At 41.9% G+C, this 23,205-nt stretch overlaps 1 protein-coding gene across 1 annotated transcript; it reads right to left on the bottom strand.

Annotated features, from left to right (window-relative positions):
- Positions 1-3,888: 3,888 nt before the first annotated feature.
- On the bottom strand, positions 3,889-22,333 carry zfhx3a (zinc finger homeobox 3a; the record flags this gene model as incomplete). The annotated part of the gene is made up of 8 exons (XM_079824717.1): positions 3,889-7,345; positions 7,437-12,722; positions 12,894-12,990; positions 14,563-14,763; positions 15,120-15,241; positions 15,505-15,594; positions 18,739-18,964; positions 19,616-22,333. The coding sequence occupies 8 exons, from the start codon at positions 22,331-22,333 to the stop codon at positions 6,048-6,050; spliced, it is 10,038 nt and encodes a 3,345-aa protein (XP_079680843.1). The 3' UTR covers positions 3,889-6,047.
- Between the last annotated feature and the right edge of the window lie 872 nt (positions 22,334-23,205).

The following is a 23,205-nucleotide window of genomic DNA, read 5'->3' as shown; positions in this document are numbered from 1 at the left end:
CTGTGGAATAAGTTACATTTACATCTTAATATAATACAACCAATTTGGAAATAACATTCAACATTCGGACTTAAAAAATGGTAATATTGTGAAATATTATCACAGCCGTTTTCTATTTCAATATATTTTCAAATTTAATTTATTCCTGTGTTGGCAAAGCTGAATTTTCAGCAGCCAATACTGTCTTGGGTGTCGCGTGTTTAAAAAAGAACAGCATTTATGTAGAATAAATGTATTTACTGTCACTCAATTTGTTGATCAATTGAATGCATCCATGCTGAATAAAAGTCTCACTGACCCCAGGATTGGAAGATTAAAAATGTCAATTTCAAAAGAAAATGTATTTTTTCCCAGAATATCCAAGCTGCTCTTTACCATACAATGACAGCAGACATTAATTTTCAGCAACTCATGGTCTATTTTTATAATTTTTTTGGTTAGCATTAGTGGTGGAAAAAGAGGCACAAAATATACATACTCGAACTGACAATATTCATATATTGCTGAGGCTTTGACAGAACGTCACCAGAGCACACATTTCCGGATAAAAACTGCTGCAGCAACATTTCCCTTATGAGCTTGCCCTGTTTTTACAGCTATTTATTGTTACTTTTGCAACCTGACTTTCTGAGTGAACGATTCAGTAAAAGAAAAACCCACTCAGATGAATTTCTCTGCCACGGCGAATAAAGAACTGCATATGGAACAGTGCGATGGCGGCTGCGTGAACATTAGTAACAGAATCTATTTGAGTTTATCGGAGAATCAAGAGCGGCGCAGACCTGTGATAGATGAGCAAATCTAGTCGGCCATTAAAAAGTCATTTCAGAGACAGATAGCTAGCAGGTTCCCCTCTAAATGTCTACTGCGGGAAGCATACTTTAATGGCGCGTGAGAGAAAACAGAAACAATATAGCCTATTTCCAGAAATAGAAAGATAACAGGTGACGTCCTGTGGTTTTGCATCTAATGGGGTTCTTAAATGAAATACAGATAGAAGATGGCATGTATCCGCAGCAGAATTTGCTGCTCCAATCTCTCAGCGCTCCCATGCTAAGGAAGCGAATTGTCTTAAGGAACACCGTAGTGGTTTTAATGAGTTGGAAGCGAGCGCTAGCCAGTACTTTCTCAGATTCTGAGAGATCATTATAGCTGCCTCGACCTGCTTCACTGGAGAGGGACAACATGACACACAGTCCGTGAATCTCTTAATGACTCAACTGAAAATAATGATAATGCCGCTACAGGCTAATCTTCTGTGAAAAACATTCATGATATCTGAAGCAAACAATATCTGTTTAACAGGAATCATTTAGTTGAAAATTCATTATCTTTACTCTTAAAGAGCCGCGGTGATATTTTAAAATCACAACAACATCGGTTACACGTTAGCGGCGACCAGAGAAAGGTGCGGCGAGTGTGGCGCTCTGTCTCTTTAAGAGGAAATCACAGCTCCCAGCTCATGAATAAAGATGAGCTGGCCTTTCTCCGCATACATCATAGATCATGTATCAGCAGGGCCCATCTATCAGAACACAAGAGGAGCTGAAATGCTCATAACGGCCCTGCGCTGCCCAGTATTAAAACCAATGAGATGGGGGAAGGGTCTCTCTGAAGGTACCACAATTCACTTTGTTTCGAAACACGGGTGGGCTTGGCATTTAATGCAATTTTTTTTACAAATGATCTCCGTGTTAATATGTCGACATGCAAAACCAATGATGCTATTGCATCTTAAATCTAGGCTATTAGATCTAGGCAATTACAGAAATGATTATCCATTAACCGCGCAAACACATTTCTGCATTATAGCTACCGTTTAAAAGCACACAAGACTAGTTTTGAATAGCATTCGGAAACTATCTTTAAAGAGGGAGAGAGAGAGAGAGAGAGAGAGAGAACCTCTTAAAGTCATCTTCCAAAGAACAAGCTTTCACGCACAAAATGCCTGACGCATCACATTTTGCTTTGACACCAGCTATGCACGTGGATCTCCATATCCCAGCCGGCTTTTTCATTTTAAAATCTGCTGCTCGAGAAAGATTCAATCTCTCTGATGCCATAAAAAACACGGTCGGTTACAGCTCCTATTCACACAGGGCCGTTAATATTAATAATATCATCCTCACTCAGAGGAAACTCATCTGGCTAAATGTCACAAGTTTAATTAATGACTGGTCTGGGTTGACCTCGGCTGAGAAGGGGGGAGTCTTGCAGACCCTAATGCCATGCAGGCAAACTGGAATAATTTAGCATGTTAAACGCAAAGTCAATTAACCTTCCTCGACAGCCAATGACGTGCAGCCCCCACTCGAACCGGCGTCATTCTATGGCGATCATCTCGCGCCGCCCTGATGAAGGAATATACGCAGATGCATGAGTCATTAGTGGGAAATGGTTTCTGTTTTCCGCAAAGCCGCGGACTAATTGTACAATAAAAAACAATTAGTGCGTATTGATTCGTTTATGCCGTGATTTACCTCAGCTCAGGCAGGATTATGATGCGCAGGACGGGTAAGTGCTAGGCTAGGCTATAAGACCATGCTGTGAAGCTAGGTGGGAGGTTTGGAATACCTCTGAAAACAAAATCATCACTCGAGTTCCCTTTCCCTGCTTTAAATATATAACTAAGCATCATTTTTTTGAAATCGATGCCACAACTGTCTAAAATAACCCCTCGAAACCCAATCAAACAGCTCTCGCGCTTCTTTAGATATGCGGGTCGTTCTGCCCATCACCTTCCTGCATCTCTGGTAATGAGATGTGCAGAAATCATTCAGAGACGTGATGTAATTTAGTCCTCATCTCCCAGCACCATGGGCTACACAAATAACACACGCGCTCGGCCCCTCTACACTGCAAGTGAACGACTTGATGCGACAAACCAGAACTACAGCCAGTTATAATCAACGAATCAAATGGTCCCGTGCAATAGCCTACAGAAGGTTCGTTGATTGTAACGGAAGTGTTCTAGTTTTGTCACATCCCATTACTTGGTTCCCAGTAAACAAATTTGTTCTTAAAAGATTTTATTTTGGCTGTAGGTTGAGATGTTGTTAACATACGTTACTTGACATTGTTCATAGGGTAAACCTCCCATATTTCACATTATTGACAACTATAACAAAAAGTAGAATGGTTGTTTTACTTACCTGTGATTGGAATACTTGATCCTAATTGAGTCGAACGTTTCCGAATAAAGACTGGAAACACTAATATAGTCATCTGGTCAATATGGAAAAATAAACCTCTTCTTTATGATACAAGACTGATCTTGATAACCCTGTCTGTGATTAGGACTAACTGTCTCTCTTAAATATCCCTTCAATCACACCCAATTTGTGAGAATTTTTCAAGTTATGACACGGCTTTTTCTTAACATTACACCAAACATTAGCTCCTAAAATGTACATTAAATTCCCTGTTTGGAAGATTATTTGCAGAGTAGATAATAAGGCATCCTCTCACATTAAGTAAATAGACCAAACATACAACCTAGTGCATTACATATATTGAGCACAAGCCAACACTGATATCAACGCCGTCTCTTGCTAATACACATGAACTTGAATCTCAGTTTGAACTTTAGCTGCATTGATTTTGTCTCGTTTAACCTCCATTGATTTCTAGTGCTTTGGCTGATTGCCCGTCTCCTTTACACTGCTTCAGCAGAGTAGGGTGCATGCAATCAGATTAAGGACATAGCAGAAACGCACATGATCAAATCACGCAACTTCGATCCCTACAAATTTGGTGTGCATTTTCAGTGAAAATATGTTACTTGCAACCTTCAATTTGTCAGACGAGGGAGTCAAAAAGAAAAAAAAAACGTGTAAAAAGACAGATTGCCTGGACGCCTCGAGGACCATAGAGACATGTCAAATTATTAAAAGGAAACAGATTTTATTCACTTTGAATGCTTGTATATAAGAGGACAGGAGACATTAGCCCAGTGAGTCACATGAATAAACACAAGTGCATCATGAACGTACATTATTTGGCGATCGCTACAGTAATAACATTTCCAGGAACACGCAGAGAAAACAGTCTCTCACAGCAGGTCCAGACTCAAGAGTGAGAGTTTACGTTAGAGTCCCCTCAGAAGCAGAATACGACAACAACAACGAAAAAAGAAAACAATCAATTCAAATGACAAATGTGATATTTGGAATGCAAACTTTGTATAAATATAACATCATTGGTTTTCAACATTGGTTGGCTAAGAGGAGAACATAATGTAGTTCATGGAGAGTCACAGTCTTCACAGTCATGTGTGGACAGAACTGCGGTGGAACAGGGACAGGGTTTGTGGCTACCAACGGTCGTCATTAAAGCTTCGGCGAAAAGCAAAATCAAGCATGCATCTTAGTACAAACCTACATTAGCAGCACACTCTATTTCCTCAACAATTAGACCCAGTACATTTAGTAGAACAAACAATAAGAAATGAAATCAAAAAAGGCCAGACACAGAGAAGCAAACCGTGTGATCTCCACCTCTATAATACAAACTACAATGGCTGCACAACAGTGCTGTCCCATATCCTCAGAGTAAGCTTTCTGTTTTGTTTTTTATTTTTGGTTCTCTGGTTGTTTCATATATGAGGTCACAAATGTTCTAATAAGTTAGCTAAAACAGTATTCTCATAGCTGGCTCCATCATCTAAAAAGATTTCCATTCCTTAAAAACAGTAATATTTTCTAAAGTATAAAGTTTTTTTTTTTTTTCCATCCTTTGTATGCACCAATGGTAAGACTACTTTATCTTTGGATTTTCCATTAAAGCAATACTGTAAGTTATTATTGTTAGTCATGGCAAGTGCAGAAATGTTAAGAAATAAAATACCGTGTACTGAAGGAGAAATGAAAAAACTACTGCCTTAAGTGAAATTACAGTATTGAAGGCAAAAGAAGAAGAAAAATAAAATAAGTGCACAATCGAAATGTTCTGTTTAAAAGACAACAAAAATAGAAAATATCTTATAGATGTGCATCGATCTAATTCATACACAGATAGGGTCTTTCAACTTGGCTCAGTGCAGGAGAGGAAGTTGGTTGTACAGTGACAATTTTCAACAGCATTAGAGGGTAAATGCTATGTTTTAACATGAGCATGGCTAAACAGCCTCAAGTGTCTTTGACTGGGACAATACAAAAGTTAAATATACAAGTCATTTGTTTTAAACCTACCATACAATTAAGTCATTTGAATTCAACAATCTACGCAACACCAAAATGTTCATACATTTATCTATCATTAACACAGAATGTTTTTAGTCAATTTTTAAAACGAAACAAAAATAACCTAAATGATATTTTTTCACAATTTACAATGGTCTGCAATACGCTTTGTGTCTGGACAAATACATGTCCACGAAAGAAAGAAAAAAAAGTGAACATCTACTAGCTTAGTTTTAGGACTTTGAATACAAATCAGAATTGTACGTTTTCATTCATTACACATTTCTTTTGGGCTTAATATATTTTCTATTGGTATGTCTTGTAACAGAACAAAATTGAGAGCTGTTGACCTGAGAGAAGACAACATCAAAAAACATTACATCACTTCATTAAGCCAATAATATAATATTTTAACACTTGACAGGGCAAAAAAATAGTGTGGGTGTTTTATGGGTGTCTGTTAAAACTTACACGTTATAAACAGACTTTTGGTTAGTTAAGTAATCGTGAAACCATCTTAGGTTCTTCATCAGTCTTTAGCTGTGCAACCTTTAGTTTCAAACAGTTTACATATACTCAAGTTTTGTTAAAAACCAGCATATTGAAATGGAAAAAAAACATTCTACTGACACTTGTTTTTGGTTACAAGCACTGGTAATGCAAGTTGTATCCTACAGGATTCAGTCCTTTTAAAACAGTCCGCCAAACTAGCTCTGGGGGTCATACCTTTCCCCCAGTGTAATCTACAGTGGAGACGTTTTGTTTTACTTTCCTCTTGTTATTTTTTACTTCATGGAGTCTCTTCTGAGGCTTCAAAGCCATAAAAACAAGTGTTATGAAAAGCATTAAACCTCTTGCTCCAATACATTATGTCGAGTCTTGTCCCTCCTCTAACTCGTTGCCGTCGCAACGCCCATCCACAGAGTCTATTGGTTTTATGTGACATGTCTTTGCAAGGCTTGTCAGGCTTGAGGTAACATTTGAAGGCGAAACAACATGATGTGAGTGAGAAGCCTGTGAGCTTTGGGAAGCCTCAGGTAAAGCTGAAGTCAGGGGTGAGCTTTGGAGAAGTCTACTGGTCTGGTCAGAACTGGCTGGGGTAGGGATGGATGCTTCAGAAGGAGTCCCAGTTGAAGAGGATCTCTGTTCACTGGATGGGTTTGACTGAGAGGTAGATGAGGGACTGATGTGAGGTAATTGAGAAGCATGCTCTTTGGCATTCAGTCTCTCTGCCACTCTTTGTCTATGCTGAGGGAACTCAAGATGTTTGACGAGCTCTGCATTTCCAGTGAGAGACACCTCACAGGCGAGACAGTCATAAAGATGACCATCCTTGCCTTCTGTTCTACACTCTGTTTTGGAAACGATACAGTGGCTTAGAAGAAAGTTGCTATTCACATCTGGCTGCTTAGTGTTGACAGAGTTTATGAAGTGGGAATCTGTGCCATTGAGTGTGCCTTGCTTCTTGTCACGTTTGGATGAAATGGTGTCCTCTGCATGGAGGCGAGCAGAGATTTGGCTAGATTTTGGTTTCTCTGGTAGCTGCACTAACTGTTTCTGTTGCAGCTGCAGTCTTTGTTGCATCAATGCACCCTGCAGATTTTGTTGATATTGCTGGAGAATGGAGCCCGGGGACAGCCCCATTAGAGCCTGTGGCAAGACTGGGCCATATGGGAACATGCTTTCCATGCCAAACATGGGCTGCAGGAGGCCTCCAGGCATAGGTGTGGGAATATGGGGAGAAAAAAGTGAAGGGAAGCCAGGCATCAGACAGGGCAGCAGGGAACTAGAGAGCAGAGCAGCTTGGTCGGTTTTCATTGCTGCATGAAGAACTTGTAGCTGAGTTGGGTCTGTGGCATATTCCCTTCCAGTATTTGGAGTAGATACTGTTGGCCTGGAAGAGTCTGACTTCTCTCTACTGTTGGAAGAAGAATTTGCACGAGTAGCATTTCCCAATGGAGAACTGTTAAGTTTGTTTGAGGGAATCCTGTTACTCCCAGTGTCACTTTCTTTGGGTAACTGAAATTCTTGTTCCGTGGTCTTTGGGGTCAAGACAGAGTTGGTTGTGCTAACTACATCTTTGTCATCCATAGCTGATATGGCAGAAGAGGACGTCACGGTTGGCTTGCGGGTCAGCTCATTTACAGGAGGGTCACTGGCACCTTCTACGATAATGAATAAAGAAAAAAATGCATGGATTACAAAATCAGAATTTTAAGTAAATTCATTTAAAAAAAAAGTGTAGTTTAGACATACCTGTTTTTATAGAAGAAAAACCTTCAGTCATGCTTGTAGTGGTCTGCGTCTGCAGACTTGAGTACATTGGAGACTGGCTCAGACAATGAAGGGCAGTTTGGTTGAGGCCCACAGAGCTCAGTATAGCTTGTGGTTGGACAAGTCCCAGAACATCACTTGTTTTTTTTAGATGATCCACCTCTTGTTGAACCATCAGCTGGCGAGTAGATACTGAACCCAAATATTCCTTGTCCCTCTCCATCTGGCCACCCAGAGCCTCCTTAACTTTAGCAAGATGTTGCTGGGAGAAGACATGGTCACGAATAGACAAGCGGCCAATGTATTTAACCGAGCAAAGAGTGCATTCAGTCTTAGGTCTATCAATAGAAGTACTCTCTGTACCAAACTGCTTTGCAAGGCTAAGCTTAGCCTTCTTTTCCTTGGCACGAGCATTCTGAAACCACACCTGAATCACCCTCTTAGCAAGTCCAATGTCACTGCCCAAGGCTTCACACTCAAGCATTGTCGGGGTTTTATAGTCACTAAAGCAAGCTTTGAGCACTTTCACCTGCAGATTGCTCATTTGAGTGCGGTAGCGTTTTTGGCCATGTCTGTCAATATCAAAGCTCAGACTGTTGGAGCTACCAGGGCACGGTGAAGCTGGATCAGCCAGGCTGGAATTTTCACTGTAATCTAAGATTAAATCATTATCAAAATCTTTAGCATTAAAGCTAATTGCAGGGCTAACCAATCCAGAAGACATCTTTTCATCACTTTCAGAAGAAGCCTCTCTTTCAGTGCTGGGAGACATGTGATCGATACTGCCATGTTTACCCTCTAGAGAGTCATTTCCTTCATCCGTTGTATGGTCATCATGAGTCTTGTTTGTGTTAGCCTCACAGTCATTCACCTTGCTCTGTTCAAAAGTCTGATAAATGGACATGGAAGGCATCTCAAAATCTTCCATACCCTCACCTTTTATAGGTTTTGGGCTCAGACGCTGCTGATGTGAAGACAGGTCCATGCCTTTGCATGCTAGAGCATCTACATCAGTGGAGCTCAAAAACTGAGAATAATTGGCAAAATCAAAGAGATCAGATTTAATTTGAGAACCTTCCTGATCTTGAGTCATACTAGATATTGCCATACTATACCCTGCATTCCTTGCTTCATGCCAGTGACGTGAACGGATGTGAGCAGAAAGAGCAGTCTGTGCTTTAAAGAGAGCTCGACAGAATGGGCAACGACGATGGATTTGAGTTGGTCCCAATGCCCGAAACTGGCCTTTCCTCTCACGAGCTCGGGTGTTCTGGAACCAGACTTGAACCACTCTTTTCTTAAGACCGACCTCGTTGGAGATATGGTCAAGCATCTTGCGTGTTGGATTGGAGTCCAAAAGGTATTTCTGATATAAAACCTCCAGCTGCTCTGGTGTTATCGTGGTCCTCATGCGTTTGTCTCGCTGGGGTTCCTCGCCATTATTTTCCCAATCATTTTCCATAGAACTGGTTCCTGCTTTCTCCTCAAGTTTCCTCTTCAGAGAGTTAATTGTTGAATCGGGAATGGTCGTCACTGCAGGTGGATTTGCCACTATCTGGGAAATTGTTCCTGAAAGCAGATGCCTTGCAAGTAGGGGATTACCAGGATCAAACAGCATAAGAGGCATGTCTACAGGACGGTCAAGGAACTGTGGGCTGGGAAAGTAACTTTGGGCAAGGAAGTGCATTTGCTGGTGCTCTTGCCAATGTTCAAAAGAGGGGAAGCTCAATTTACACTGAATGCAGTGGTAAGGGCTCATATCCTGGGCTGGTTTCTGTTGCAGTTGTTGCTCAGATGAAGGAATCTCTAAAGGACTAAAAATGTTTTGGGAGCTCTGTGATGGAGCTGGGTTTGTTTCAGACGAGCAGGAAACCTGTTGTTGTTTAGGAGGTGAGTGAGAGTGAATCTCTGTGCTTACATTTTGGTTCTCCTCACAGCGAGGCTTTGGCTGCTGCATTCTGTTCTCTAATTCCTCAAACTCAGTGTTGATACTACCAGCCTGTTTAGGGTCAGAGGATGCTTCATTTGCTTGTTTAAGCTCTCTAGTGAGACTTGTTGTGTGCATATGCTCTGAATCAGTGGACTTCACATTAGTACTAGACACAGATGAACTGGAGGGGCTTGAGCAAGAGGGTCCAGATATTGGACTATGACACTCATACTTAGAATCCATTGAAGTGTCATTCTGATCGTTCTGCATTTCCTCATCTTCATCTTTGTAACACTGCTTTTTCTGGTGATTGATGAGATCAAAAATGCGCTGAAAGACTATGTCGCATTTCTTACACTGGAAATTGTTGTTGGAAGTACGAAAGTAGCGGTCATTAGATAGGTCTCTGCGTTCACTATCCTTCACTCCCTCTCCTTGGTTCTCATAGTTCTTCCGAGCTTTTTGTCTGGCATTTTGAAACCATACCACAATCACACGGGTAGAAAGATTAAGGAGGTTGGACAGTTGCTCAAACTCATCATCTTTGGGGTATGCATTGGCATCAAAAAAATCCTGCAATAATCTTAGCTGATAGTCAGTAAACCTGGTTCTTGAGGACCTCCTACCCCCATAAAACTCTTGTCTTAGTGGTTCAGGAGAGGGTGGTCTAGAATCCACCTTTACATCTTCCAGTGTTGTGATGGGAGGGTTACTAAAGTTATAGGGAGAATCCTTGTTGCGCTGGCGTTCTTTGAATAGAGTGTTCCGAAACCAATGCTTTATGACTTTATGTGGCAAACCAGATTTGTTGGCCATCTCATGGATTTGGTCCTCATTTGGAGAATTGTTGATATCAAAATACTGACGCAGGATTATAAGCTGATCATCCGTGATTCTGGTTCGAGGTCTTTTACTTTGCTGCTGTAACATGGACGTAGTTAACTGTTGTTGATAAAGCTGTGTCAAATCCGGACTCAAACCGGCCTCCACTGGGGGCAGATGGACAGGGCCCTGAGGAGTTAAAGCTTGCAAAGCCATGGGTGGCATTAGGAGTGGAGGGAAGAGTGGCAGTTCCATGGGTAAGGGAATTTGAGCTAATGGAGCCTTAACTTGAGGAATGGAGACAGTAGTAGGAGTAGCACTGGGTGTTGAGACAGGAACAATTGGTTGCACTGGCTGTTGCTGTTGTGGCTGCTGCACTGAAGGGTTGGGAATTATAGGAGGTGTAGGAGAAGGGGATGAAACAGGAGAAGCCTCTGGAGTTGTAGGTCTCAATGGAAAGAGTTTGTCATATTGATCCCTGTAGTCTTTGGCAAATTTCTCCAATGACTTGATAGGGAATATGGAATGATGAATCTGCTCTTTATGGCTCTTCAGAATCAGTACGTTTGAAAAAAGCTTCCTGCAAGACTCACACTCTAGCTTCTCCATGTCCTCTGAATGATCCACCTCTTTGGTGTCAGACACATTCCCACCATTTGGTATTGCCTCAGTAAGATTTTTCTGATATCGCTGCTTATTTTCATTGAATTGCATGACTAACTCAAAACCAATGTTTTCAAGCAAAGCCTTTGAAGCATTCCCCGGGGCATCATGGGCTATTCTGGGTGGAAGAAACTCATCAAAACCCTTCCCACTGGTTGACATCTCTTTGTTTACATCTTTTTCTTGTGTTTTGGGATATGTTTTTTCTCTGATACCCACATTATCCATTTCCTTTGATCTTTCATTAGTATTCTGTTCATCTGCATCCTTCTCACACTGTGGATCACTGGTCAGTTTCTGTTCATTCATTTGTTCGTGAATTACAAGATCTTCATTTTGTTTTTGTTTAGAACAATATTTCGAGCCATCTTTTTTGGAAGACTCAGCAGTATCCTCATTTACAGAAGGCTTTAATGTGCTCAAGTTCAGACCAGAGCCTTTAAGGTTCACCTCTGGATTCATGCGGAACTCTCCTCCTGGAATAAGAAAAGGAAGAAGCAATTGCTGTTGGTGCTGCACTGGAAGAAGAGCCTCTGTTGCCATAGGAAAAGGGTGTAAAAGTGCAGGATTGAATAAATGGGACTGAAGAAGAGCAGCCTTCTTTTGGAGCTCTTGCTGGAGATGGGCTTGAGCCTGGGCTAACTGTTGCTGTTGTTGTTGTAATGGTTGTTGTTGTTGTTGTAAGGACATCTGTTGGTGCTTGGCAGCTGAATCAATCATGTTTACCAACTTCTTCCTCATGTCAGATGTTGAAGGATGGCTGGTGTCTGGGATTGCAGGTGTGCCATTGAGTTCAGTGTTTTGTTGGTGGCTTAGACCAGCATTGTTCATGGAAGTAGCAGGCTTCATGGTTGCAGGGGTGCTGGACAATGCCTTGCCTGGGGGAGGGCCAACAGATTCAGAACTAGAAGTAGATGAATCAAGTTTGGATGCACGAGCTTTTGTCTGGTGCAAGACAGAACGCATATGAATCTCTAAGGTTGAACTCTGACTATATGCTACATTGCAAATACTACATTTAAATGGTTTGTGGTCTGCATTGTTGACAGGCTCTTGCAATCCAGTTGACGTGTCCTGCAGAGACCGTTTAAGTTTGTGTAAGTGTGACACTGAATTGTAGTGAACCAGGAGAATATTCTTCTGTGTGAAAGATTCCTTGCAAACAGTACATTTGAAAGGCCTCGATGGATCCAGAAATTTTTCCATTGTAATATTCGGACCCTTTCTAAGTGGAAAAACAGGCTGCTTGGGGTCACATTCAGCATTATCTTTAACCAAACTTAAATCATTTTCTGTAGGACTTAGTTTTTTCTCCAAATCACATTCTTCGTCATCTTTCATCTCGGTTTCTTCTGGTGATCCCTCCTCTTCACCAAATGTTTGGTCTCCGGAGATCAGGGTATCACCATTCATCATTAAACCACCATAAAGCTGCTGTATCTGGGTTTCACTTAGCTCCAAGTGGCTTGTCTCAAGGTGTTTCCGAAGGGCCTGCGCTGTACGAAAGCTGCGTTGACAGAGGCAGCATATGGTGGCAGCTCTGATAGCATGGTACTGAGAATGCAGTTGCAACTTTTCAGGGGTTTTGAATGCTAGGCTGCACTGATTACACCGGTACTTGTAAATGTGGCGATCAGATATTGCCGTTTGAGATTTCTGGCTATGAAGCAGGTTGAAGTGTGTCTGGAGTGCACTTGAGGATGTAAAGACTTTGTTACAGCCTTTCTGCCAACAAGGAAAAGCAGCATTGTTCTCCTTTGTGGATTCGGCATCCTCTGATGGTTGTTTATAGATTTTTGCTGCGTCTAATTGAGGTGTGGTACCTCTCTCAGGTTCAGCATCGGTTGACATTTCTAAAGAATAAACAGAAAAAGAATTGCTGTGAATATATAATGAAGCAAAATGAATTAGAACAAAATCAGAATTTAGTAATTGAACCAAGCACAAATATTTTTTTTAAATGATGACAAAATAAAGAACCATGCTTAACCTAGATTTTAAAAAAAATATACATTCATACTAACCATCCTGTCTCTTTGTTTCATTAGCATTTATCAGCTGTGTATCCGAGTTGTGCACTGGTAAAAACATCTTCTCTGGCAGCACGTCTGAAGCAATCACCTGATCACAAGGGAAAAAAGAAATCATAATAGGTTTGATAAATCCATTTTGTGGATTAATTAATCCACAAAAATCTCATTATTAAGTCATTTGATTGTTATCTCTGAAAATGATTGGTCATTATGCTGTGTTCCTGCTACGTGTGCATTAACGATGCATCGTGCAAGAGAATAGACCCTTAACTTCAGAAGGCAAAATGGAATCGCAGTCATGAACCAACACTTAAAGCAGTTCAAAGGTTAAGTATGAATGGAAGCCCTCTTTGGTCCATGACAACACAATTAGCTAACTTCGGATGTAAAAAAGCCACTTTATTTATCTTCCTCTCCTTCTCTCCTCCTGTACCCACTCAAATTTAAAATGTGTAAATCAATGCAACTTTAAGGGGGGAGAGGGAGGGAGAGCAACCAAACAAAATGGCTGCTATTTCCATCACAAAGCACACCATTTCAGGAAAGTGCTGTATTCAAGGGACACAAAGCAGCACACAAGTCCTCTTCAAGGTCACATTTAATTTAGAACATAATTGCCAGGCACGGTTCATAACGAAAATCACCTAGCACTGGCTCAGAACTAATGAAGCACAATTATTTTCATTACTGTATTTCAGTTCAGCTGGGGAAGGGGAGAGCAACGGCAAGTGCCGAAGAGAGAAATCAAGAGCGATGGCAGAACAGAGGGCAAGGAAGACCAAGAAAGATAGGAGAGGGAAGAGCACATGAAATGGAAAGAAAGACCGAAAAGCCTTTTACGCAAGAAAAAGCACTCAGCGCAAGCTGACTGAATTGGCAAAAAATGTCCAACCTTTCAGAAACAGTGAGGCATGTCTGCTTCGGGTTCAAACAAGCTCTGGGTGCATTAGTATCAATTTATATTCTGCAGATAAAAAAGCTAATTTTAATATTCATTGGATCTGAGGCAGCTACTTCTCCCCTCCCCCCACTCAATGTCATTACTTGTCTCCGTTCGCTCGTGCTGGAGTCACTGAGGGTCTAAACACCCCTCCGTATACGCACATGCACATTGTGCTGAATTTTTTTGTTGTTGCATAAATACATTTTTTACACCATATATAAAAATAGTGGTCCACTGTTGCTTTTTAATATCAATATCTAGAAAGCAGCGTGGCTGACGGCTAATATAACACAAGTAATAAGATGCAGGCTACACAAAATTACAAGCACTATGCAATATTTACTTCTTAAAATGGCCAGATTTCAGCTGATTATTTGGCCTGCCCCATCACTAGTAAAAATAAAAATCCTTTGGAAACAAAAAATTGTAAATAGATCCTGCCTTGACATCAGTAAAATTCAAAACATATTGTCTTTAAAACAAATCCTTAATACCCCAAGCAAATGATCTTGTTTTAAGGGAGTTTAGATGTATTTACTAGGCAAAAGAACTAAGAAACTCATTTTTGCTTTGATAACTGTGGCTGTAATGGACGTGTGCTATTGTTTAAAATCCCTGGTTGCTTTAATTCTTCACAAAGGTGCTAAAAAATGACTATATAGCACTAAAATACTGAATCCCCATGATACATGCATATTGTCTTTTTTCTCCCCTCACCGTGTTGATGAGCTTCTGAGTGCAGTCTGCAGTGACACTGTGCAGCTGTGTGAGGTGGGTACGCAAGAGGGCAATACTGTGCAGTGTATCTTGGCACAGTGGGCAGCGGAGAGCAGGCTGAACTGCATGCTGGTTCATCACATGACTCCTTAGACGCTCAATATCGCTATGACGGAACCGACAGAATGGACACTGCCGCATCTGAATGAAAGGAAACAAACAAACAAACAGGTACAATAAAAACATACTGTCTTTGCAATATTCTGTTTCTTTAAACAATATTAGGCTTGGTTTCTATTCTTATTTTGATGTTGGTATAATAAGAAATTAAATTATTACCATATTATTCCATAGTATTTTCTAGGGCTTGCACAACATAATTTATGCTATTATGCTAGTCATACAGAAAACTAATAGACAAGTCAATGTTGTTTATCTTATGTAAACAATAATGTGGTATGCAGCATCAGTGGCCTAATAGCACTTTAAAGAACTTGTCAAATAAACATGGCAATACCAGGTTACATTTTAGTAAAATAAAAAAAAATTGTGCAGACCTCTTCTTGTATTCGTGGTCGTTTGCAGGGAGAGAGCTCAACTGACTCGTCAGATCCAGATGAGGGACGCTTAGGACTTGAAGATGATTCATTTTGCTCCGTCTCTGTTTGAATAATTCCTTCTACGAGCAAAAAAAAAAAGCAAACAGATCATTGCACATTATTGTTTAACAACACTAAGCTTATTGTAAAACAGTGGTTCCCAGTTGGTATCATGGATAGCAGGGAAAACAACAATGCAAATAATGCAATTACCTGTATGGTAATATTAATAAGTTAAAGATAAACAATATTGGTGTGGGGCCACCACAGCATGTAATGTAAAAGCTGGGTCCTGAAGCGAAACCAGCTGGAAAAAACACTAGTAATCATTTTTGGTAAATACCTGATTTTTTCCCCGTTATGTCTCCATGTTTACTTCTGTCTTCTTGGTTAGCCGTGACCTCAGTGGGAGAGTCCATCCCATTCTGATCTCCTTGAAGAGCTGAAGAGAAATAAAAATGTATATATTCAGAGAGTACATCACATACGTACACACTCAAGGTTGTTTATTTCCTATATGCTTTGCTATTTGATTTATCAGGCCAACTATTTGAATTTCTAGGCAATTGGTCATTGCAGAAAATATCTTGCGCGCATTTGCCACTGCAAAACAAGGTTGAATGCAGGAACACATTCAAACCTATAGGGGTCAGTCTACACTAGCTCAGTGAGACCAACTCAAAAACATTAACAGACAGACCGACACAAAACTGTAGCTAGTAATCAACAAAATCTCCTACGCATTCACACAAAAGAAGATAAACATATTGATCTTTAACAGTAAAAACGCAAAGAGAGATATGAGAGAAGAAAATCAGTAGGAGGATGAGTTAAAGTCAGCGGCGTCAGCAGAGCTTCATTTGACCTGTGGGGATTTGAAAAGTCACAGGAGGAAGATAATACTGCAGAGGTCAGGAGGGTCCCACACAAAGAGTCCATTTCAAAGCACAAATTGGCGAACAATGCCGCCATGACAGGCTTTAAAAATGATCTTTATACAATAGGTCTTGTGCTCAGTTTGAGTCTGTTGTACTAGTTTTCTTGCTAAAAGAAGCATTTTCTAAAGCGCTCCCTGAAAACTGAAATGACTGTGCTAATCAAAACATGTGGGATGGAATTCACTGACAATATTTTGACAACTGTGTTCAGTTTTGGCTTGTTATTTTTTTCATCTTCCAGATGAACTCTAAAATCAAAAAGCGAGCATGCACACATTAAGATGGAAATTCAAAAAGGGCAATGATGCTCTGTTGTTCTTTTGCAGCGTCTAAAAGCTTCGGCTGAGCTCTGTAGGTACAAAACACACAGCCTCGGGACACACTAAACCAGATACCCCATTCAACGCCCTCCCTCCCTCTCCTCATCCTCTTCTCTCTTGCTTTCTGCCTTTCTGCTTTCTTAGCAGAGTAATTGTTCTGCTACGTGGGGGGAAGGGAAAAGAAGAACAGAGTTGATTTGGGTGGGTTTTGGGCATGGGGGTGGTTGGGATATAGGGGGGGGGGCAAGTGGAAACAAAAAAAAAATGCATGAGGGTTGTCATAACAGACCAATCAAAGGCAGACCGAGGTATCTTCTGGTAATTCTTTGAGAAGGTGATTATGACAGAGGGTGAGAGAGAGAGCGAGAAAGGCCATCTGAACACCAATTATCCTGACAGACACGCTATTGATTTCCTATCAAACCAACACACCCATAAACACAGAACACATAACCTGAAACTGTCAAATCCGCTCTAGTTACGACCGCCCCATTGAGCCCTCTCGCTCAGTCATTCTCTCAGAGTCACACACACCGAGCTGAACCTGACCAAAAAAAATGAGTCTATTGTTGAGCATCTCTCACAGGGAAAATCACAACAACAAAAAGCTTAAGGATGGAAATTAAACAAATAAAATGAACAACGGCAACTAAATGTATAGGACTGAAGGAAATCATTCGTTAGTGAACATGTTATGTTCACATTCTGACAAAATGATCAATTTTATGCAAAACCTGTTTAATTATGCGCTCCTACATTTCTATTCTACAAATGTATAATAACCAAATGCATACATGCGTTTCAGACAAACACTTTAACCAGCAAAAATAGTGCAACTTAATTATAAAAGCCAAAAATATGTTATTTAATTTTGAAGTTTTGCATTGAAAATGCACTTCAAAAATCAAAGGGGACATGTGCATTCACTTAGAATGTTCAGGACGCTGCTTGGACAAAACAGATGGCCGTGGCTTAGCGTGGTGAGGTCATTTCGGCCAGTAATGAAGTGATCAGATGCACCCACACATGCTAACACACTCCAGGCGCACACTCAACACACACTTCATCAGCACTTCCTACCCGTCCCAGGGATCAATATACAAATGCTCAGCAGCATTGATCCAGTATTGATTATAAATTAGGCAATGCCCTGGTGTTCCTAAAGAGATCAATAACCAACCATTCAGCTGCGGCGCTCCAGCAGGTCGGAAGCAGCGCTGATCCGATGTTTCTACAGGTTCAAATTCACACCGAAACAGCTACTCACTCTCACTCACTGACTTTAGCATTGATTGTACACGACACACTGACTACTAACCTGTTCTTGTACCTTGCGCGTTCGCCATTTCTCCTCGTCGGGAATGTTACTCCTACTATACGGTATTGCAGTGTTCTTTCTCTTTTTTTTTATGTACCATGTTTAGGAAGGGCAGCTTTTTTATTGTTATTTTTTTTGCAGATTAATTGGAGATTTTGAAACGTTACTAAATCAAAGTTAGAACTGAGAAAAAATTTACATTTTTCTTAACGCAAAAATAAACAATGAATATTAACAAACACCTGTTAAACTTTAGGAATCTATATCAGGCCTTGTCTCCGTCTTTCCTTTAAAATGTTAATTTGAGAATGTTAATTAACTCATGCCTCGTTAGTGGGTTGCGCCTTTATTGGCTGCATTGACTGGCTAACCCTCTAGTTTAGCCTCTTTCTGGCCAGTGAAGATGTTACAAATGTGATTATTGGCAAGTCAATTAACAAAATCAATTCCTACCATTCTGTACAAAAAGCACACGCTCACTCCCTTTCTTTTTCTCTCTCGCTCTCACACGCAAATGCATATGTAAATATACACATACAAACAGGCTGGGTGCCAAGGTCGGGCTATTGTTCAACTCATTAGCTGAGCTTATTCTGTGTTAGAACTAAATGCTAATTGCCTCTACCACCCGGTTTTCTCAATTACCCCAGTGTAAATATCTGCCCTCTTTCTTTTTCTATTCTTTCTGTTTTTCGGCATGTCTGTCAGCCCCTCCCCCTCTGTTGTTCTGTTGTGTGTTTTAGAGCCTTGAGCGTCATGAGCACAACACACAAGGGACAGTTAGTCTTTTGATTTGGGTTTTAAGGAATTATCCCTGACTTTCTCCCCAACATTAACCTAGCATCAAAAGCTGGTGTTCTGCTTATGAGTGTGCAGGATTTTGAAATGTTCCCCCCTGAAATTTGACCGTTTTGAAAACACCATTTTTGAAGATAACTCTGTAAAATTGAAAATGACTTTGTATGTGGAGAACAAAGCGATCGTGCATGTGTGTCTCGTACCATTTTCTTGAGCAGGGCCTTTTCGGATTGTGAAGATGGCACCAAGCTCCTCCTCGTCCTGCAGACCCTTCTGGATTCGCTGTAGTCTGAGCAGCCCCTCCCCTCTCTGGTGGCTCAATGAATGGGAGTGCTGCACTAAAGAAAGGCTATTCTGAGTGGAGAAATCACACAGCACACAGTGCAGCCAGACATCTTCAGACTCCACTCCATCCAGCTGCTGCAAATACTGAGAGAAAGAGTAAAGATAAACAATCATACATGATCTGTGAGAGTGAAAGGAAAAGAAGGATATAAGAAAAGAAGTTATATCAATTAATAAAACACTCTACTACTTCAACCAGCTCACATTTCGACACCAGCAAATACATTCTTACGGTACTTTAGCGGAAGCCATATATTGACCATATAGTCATAAATGATCAATATGTGGCTTCCTCTGCTGTGGACACAGCACAATATAGATCAATGCAGGATCAATACAACCCTGTAAAACACATATGTAGATGTTACTTAACATGCTTTGCTCAAATAAACACTAAAGCTCTCCCTCTGTCTGTGGTCTGGTGAAAACTGAGCAAATGAATCCGGCGAAACATTACATGAGCACAGTCAGACACAAAAACACATACACACAACCACCAGTCCACTTGTTTTACAGAACTCTAAACTGATTAGAGATGTGCTGAGTTAATGGACCACATTAGGGGGAGGGAAAAAATAACATACAATCTATCTCAATTACCATAGAGGCCTTACAGGTTTTGGGAATAATGGCGTCACTGAGGGCCTCTTGGGCTTTTGTGGATTTTACTGACTGGAATACCAGACCTCAGACTTTTTGTGTATGCCGTTTCTGGATTTGAATTGTAAGATTTACCTTGTATAGTCTCAGGCTGGTCTCGTGTCTGGAGTTCATGGTGTGTAGCTTCAGTTTCTCCAAGCTGCTGGCCTCGTAGTCACATGCATTGCACCGGAGCTGCACTTGGCTTCCAGCAGAGACACACCTGAGGCGCCACTCTTCTTCCTCCTCTTCAATGTTTCCATGTTGACTACTGGCCTCTCGAAGGTGTGCAGCTAACTGGTAGCGCTGTACGTGTTTGTCCGTCTGACAGTGCAGTTGGAAGTTTGCTCGCAAAGGCGTGGCATAATGGCAAAGCCGACAATGATGGGTGTCTCCAGTTGTGCTCCTCCAATAGGAATTGGGTAATGACCGCTGCATGGTCAGGTGTTGACTAAGCTCCTCTAGAGTGTCACAGGAAAAGTGGCCACATAGAATGCATTCAAAGAGTTTCTGTGAAGAGGTTTCATTGCAGGACAGAGGAGCGATGGCATCGGACAGTTTGGTCTGAGGTTGGCAGTGGCGGTAAAGCTCAGTGGCATTGTGCTTACGTTGGCGTTGCATGTGTGCCAGGTTCTGCTGCAGTAGAAGCACGTTGTGCGTGTGCTTTTCACTGGTCATGTGAATTCGGAGGTTCCGTGCCACGTTGGTTTCGTAGTCGCAGACTTCACACCGCCACGATGCACGTCCCCGAAGCTTAGATGGAGAGGGGGAGTTGGCTTGGGTGGGGTGAGTGAGAGTAGGATGTGAATGGGTCGAAGGATTTGGCGGGGCTGCTGGGCTGTGTGCATGTGACTGCGTCTGCAGGCTCTGCATGTTGTTGAGGTGTTTGTCCGATTGCATGTGGATGCTCAAGTTGCCCTTGGTGGTGGTGGAATATTGGCAGACCTGGCAGCGGAACGGCTTGTATCCGCAAGAATAAGTCTCACCTCTTGCTAGGCGTGGGTGGCTCTGACCACTGCTGCAGTATGGACACTGTTCACACTCTGAATCTGGGTGTTTCTCCTTCATATGGGCTTCAAGAGTTTGCTGGTACTTGTAATGCCAGTTGCATTTTGGACACTTCAATGTCTTGCAGGAGTTTCTGGAGTGTACCATAGAGGTCTGAATGGCATAAGTGAAAGATGATCCTTGGACATCATCCCCAGCGGCAACAAAGCCTCCGTCACCAGCCACCACCAGCCTTTTTCTAGAGACCGTGTCAAAGTGCCCTTCTTCAAGAACAGGCTGACTAATCTGGGTTAAGTTAGGACTCCGTGTAGGGGACGTGGAATGGCTATGATTATTGGACAGGTCAGAATGAGTGACAGCATGTCTGTCATCTTCAGACAACCTAGTGGTTGGTTCCATTGTTATGGCGCTACCATTCTCTAACTGGTCATTTGGTTCGGTTGCTGTGGCACTCTCTTGGTTGGCAAGTTGTTCTGTAGTAGTGACAGTGGACGGGTTTACCACAACATGGGAAGCAGGTGCAGGGTCGTGGCAGTTAAAGCTTGTTCCACACTCTGACTCAGAGTCTGTAAGGGTTTTGGTGTTGTTCATAAAGCTGGTTGCTATTGTTACAGAGTTTGGAGGTTTTGAAATGCTTTGGTTTGACAGAGCAGCTTCAGTAATATGCTCTTGTCCGCTACTGCTGCTAATACCGTTAGCACCGTCATCTACAGTGCTGCCTACCTCTAAATACAATCTCTTCTCTCCTCCCTCACTACTTCCTTCATCCTTCCATATTTTGTCCTCCTTGCCTCTTTGTGTGCCCTCTCTTCCCAGGGTTGAAGGGTCTTTGGCAGGGCTTGGTATTGAGGTAGCAGGGGAGGTTCTGGGTGGAGAGGGCAGGAGAGGGAGTCCTGGCTTAGAGATCAGAGGCTCTTCATTCTCTTTCCGTCTTGCCGTATCTTCTGTGCTGTTCCCAGAGGTCGGAGATGCCAGGTTCAGTGGTACCTCAGACTCACAATTCCTTTTTGGTTCTAGGAAACAGAGAAATGGGCGGTTGCCTGGGCCGGCAGGCTGTAAAATGGCAGAGGTGTATTTAAACGAGAGCAGATGTTGTTCTTCATCGCTGAAGGGGATGTTGTGTTGCTGAGAAGCATGAGCCCTAAACAAGTGTGAACGGCCAAAAGACAGCCGACACAGAAAGCACATCAGGATGGGTTTGGTTAGACCAGACCATGTCACACCTGTCTCTGATGATCCTGCCATGTCAGGAGCACTATCTTTGGATTGGCGGGTCACCAGAGCTGGACTATCACTGTCGTCAAGGTTATGCATTTGGAAGACACGAAAAATCTGTGGAGCAGGACTTTGAGACGAGGAAATGTAACAGGTTCTAATGATGGAGGAAGGGGCACCTAACGAGGAGGAGGGCACACCACTCGTGGGTTTACTCTCCGTCACATAGGCAGACCCATCAGGCTGGTACAAGATCTCTCCGATAGGTCTCTCCACATCATCACCTTCTTCCTCTTCATCTGCCTCTTCCTTCTCTTTTAACATCTCTCTAGTTGAACATTCATTAACCTGTTTTTCCCTAAGTCTTTCTTCATATCTCCCTGCAAGTCCCTCCTCCTCAGCCCGCCCCACTAGTCCACCCTGCTTTGACAGAGTTGCTGTGCTCCGATGAATGGCTTGATCTCTGGCCAGTAGGAGTGGATTGGGGGCCAGTGGTCTGCAGAGCCCAGGAGGCTGTTGTGTGTGGGGGCCAGAGGCTCCATTGTTGGAGACAGAGTCACAACACTCCATCCTCTGAGCTACTGAGCACATTCATCCCACCCTGGCCTAGAAAAAGAATGAAAGAGAGAGAAAAGTTAAATTACATGAACTTTACAATTCGATTTTCTAAATCACTTTTCACTACACATAATTACAGCAACATATGAAGTATTTTAAATGTGAGCAGCATAACAAACTTTAGTGTCACTATTCAGAGAGAACCACCCCTGGAATGATGAAGGAAAGCAGAGAACGGTCTAGACTGTGATCAATAGCTCTTTGCCAAGCTGTATTACAGAGAGCTGAATATTACATGAGAGACAATTCCTGGAATCACCAAGATCTGCTCAATTAAATGTCTCTGTCTGTCTCTGACTCCCCCATCCCCCTCCATCTGAATTATATTTCCTTTTAGGCAACTGAGCAGAACATAGGGCTGTGTCTACGGGGGATTGCCCCATGACAGTGCCTCTGGAATAAGTTCCCTATTGACTCTAGTCCCAGGTTTCTCCAGAGACACGGCCCCCACAGGCCTTGATCAGTAAAGCAGCTGAAGTGAATTAAATTGAATTATATTAAAGCAGCCTATCACAACAGGGATCAACTTATATTAGGCGTCTATAATAATTGCAATTTGCATTAATGCTAAGTGGAAACAGGTTCACATTTGGATAGGCATTTTAATTGTACTAGCAGCAGCAGTACAAACTTACACATTTTATAAATGCAAACATATGATGTAGCTCCTTAAGCCTGCCTTGTGGTTACACCGTGGGCTATAGTTAAATAATTAAAATGTGCTTACAGTCATTACTGGATTTATCTACAGTTAAGTCACCTAGATAGTGTACAAGAATCAAGCATTTGCACAGAAGGTGTCTGAGGAGAGTACAGAGTTTGTGGATTGTAGTTGGGGGCCTAAT

Source organism: Gobio gobio, assembly GCF_949357685.1.
Source record: "Gobio gobio genome assembly, chromosome: 9".
Lineage (NCBI taxonomy): Eukaryota > Metazoa > Chordata > Actinopteri > Cypriniformes > Gobionidae > Gobio > Gobio gobio.
The sequence above is the reverse complement of the archived record's forward strand: the minus strand, read 5'-3'. Positions and strand labels throughout refer to the sequence as shown.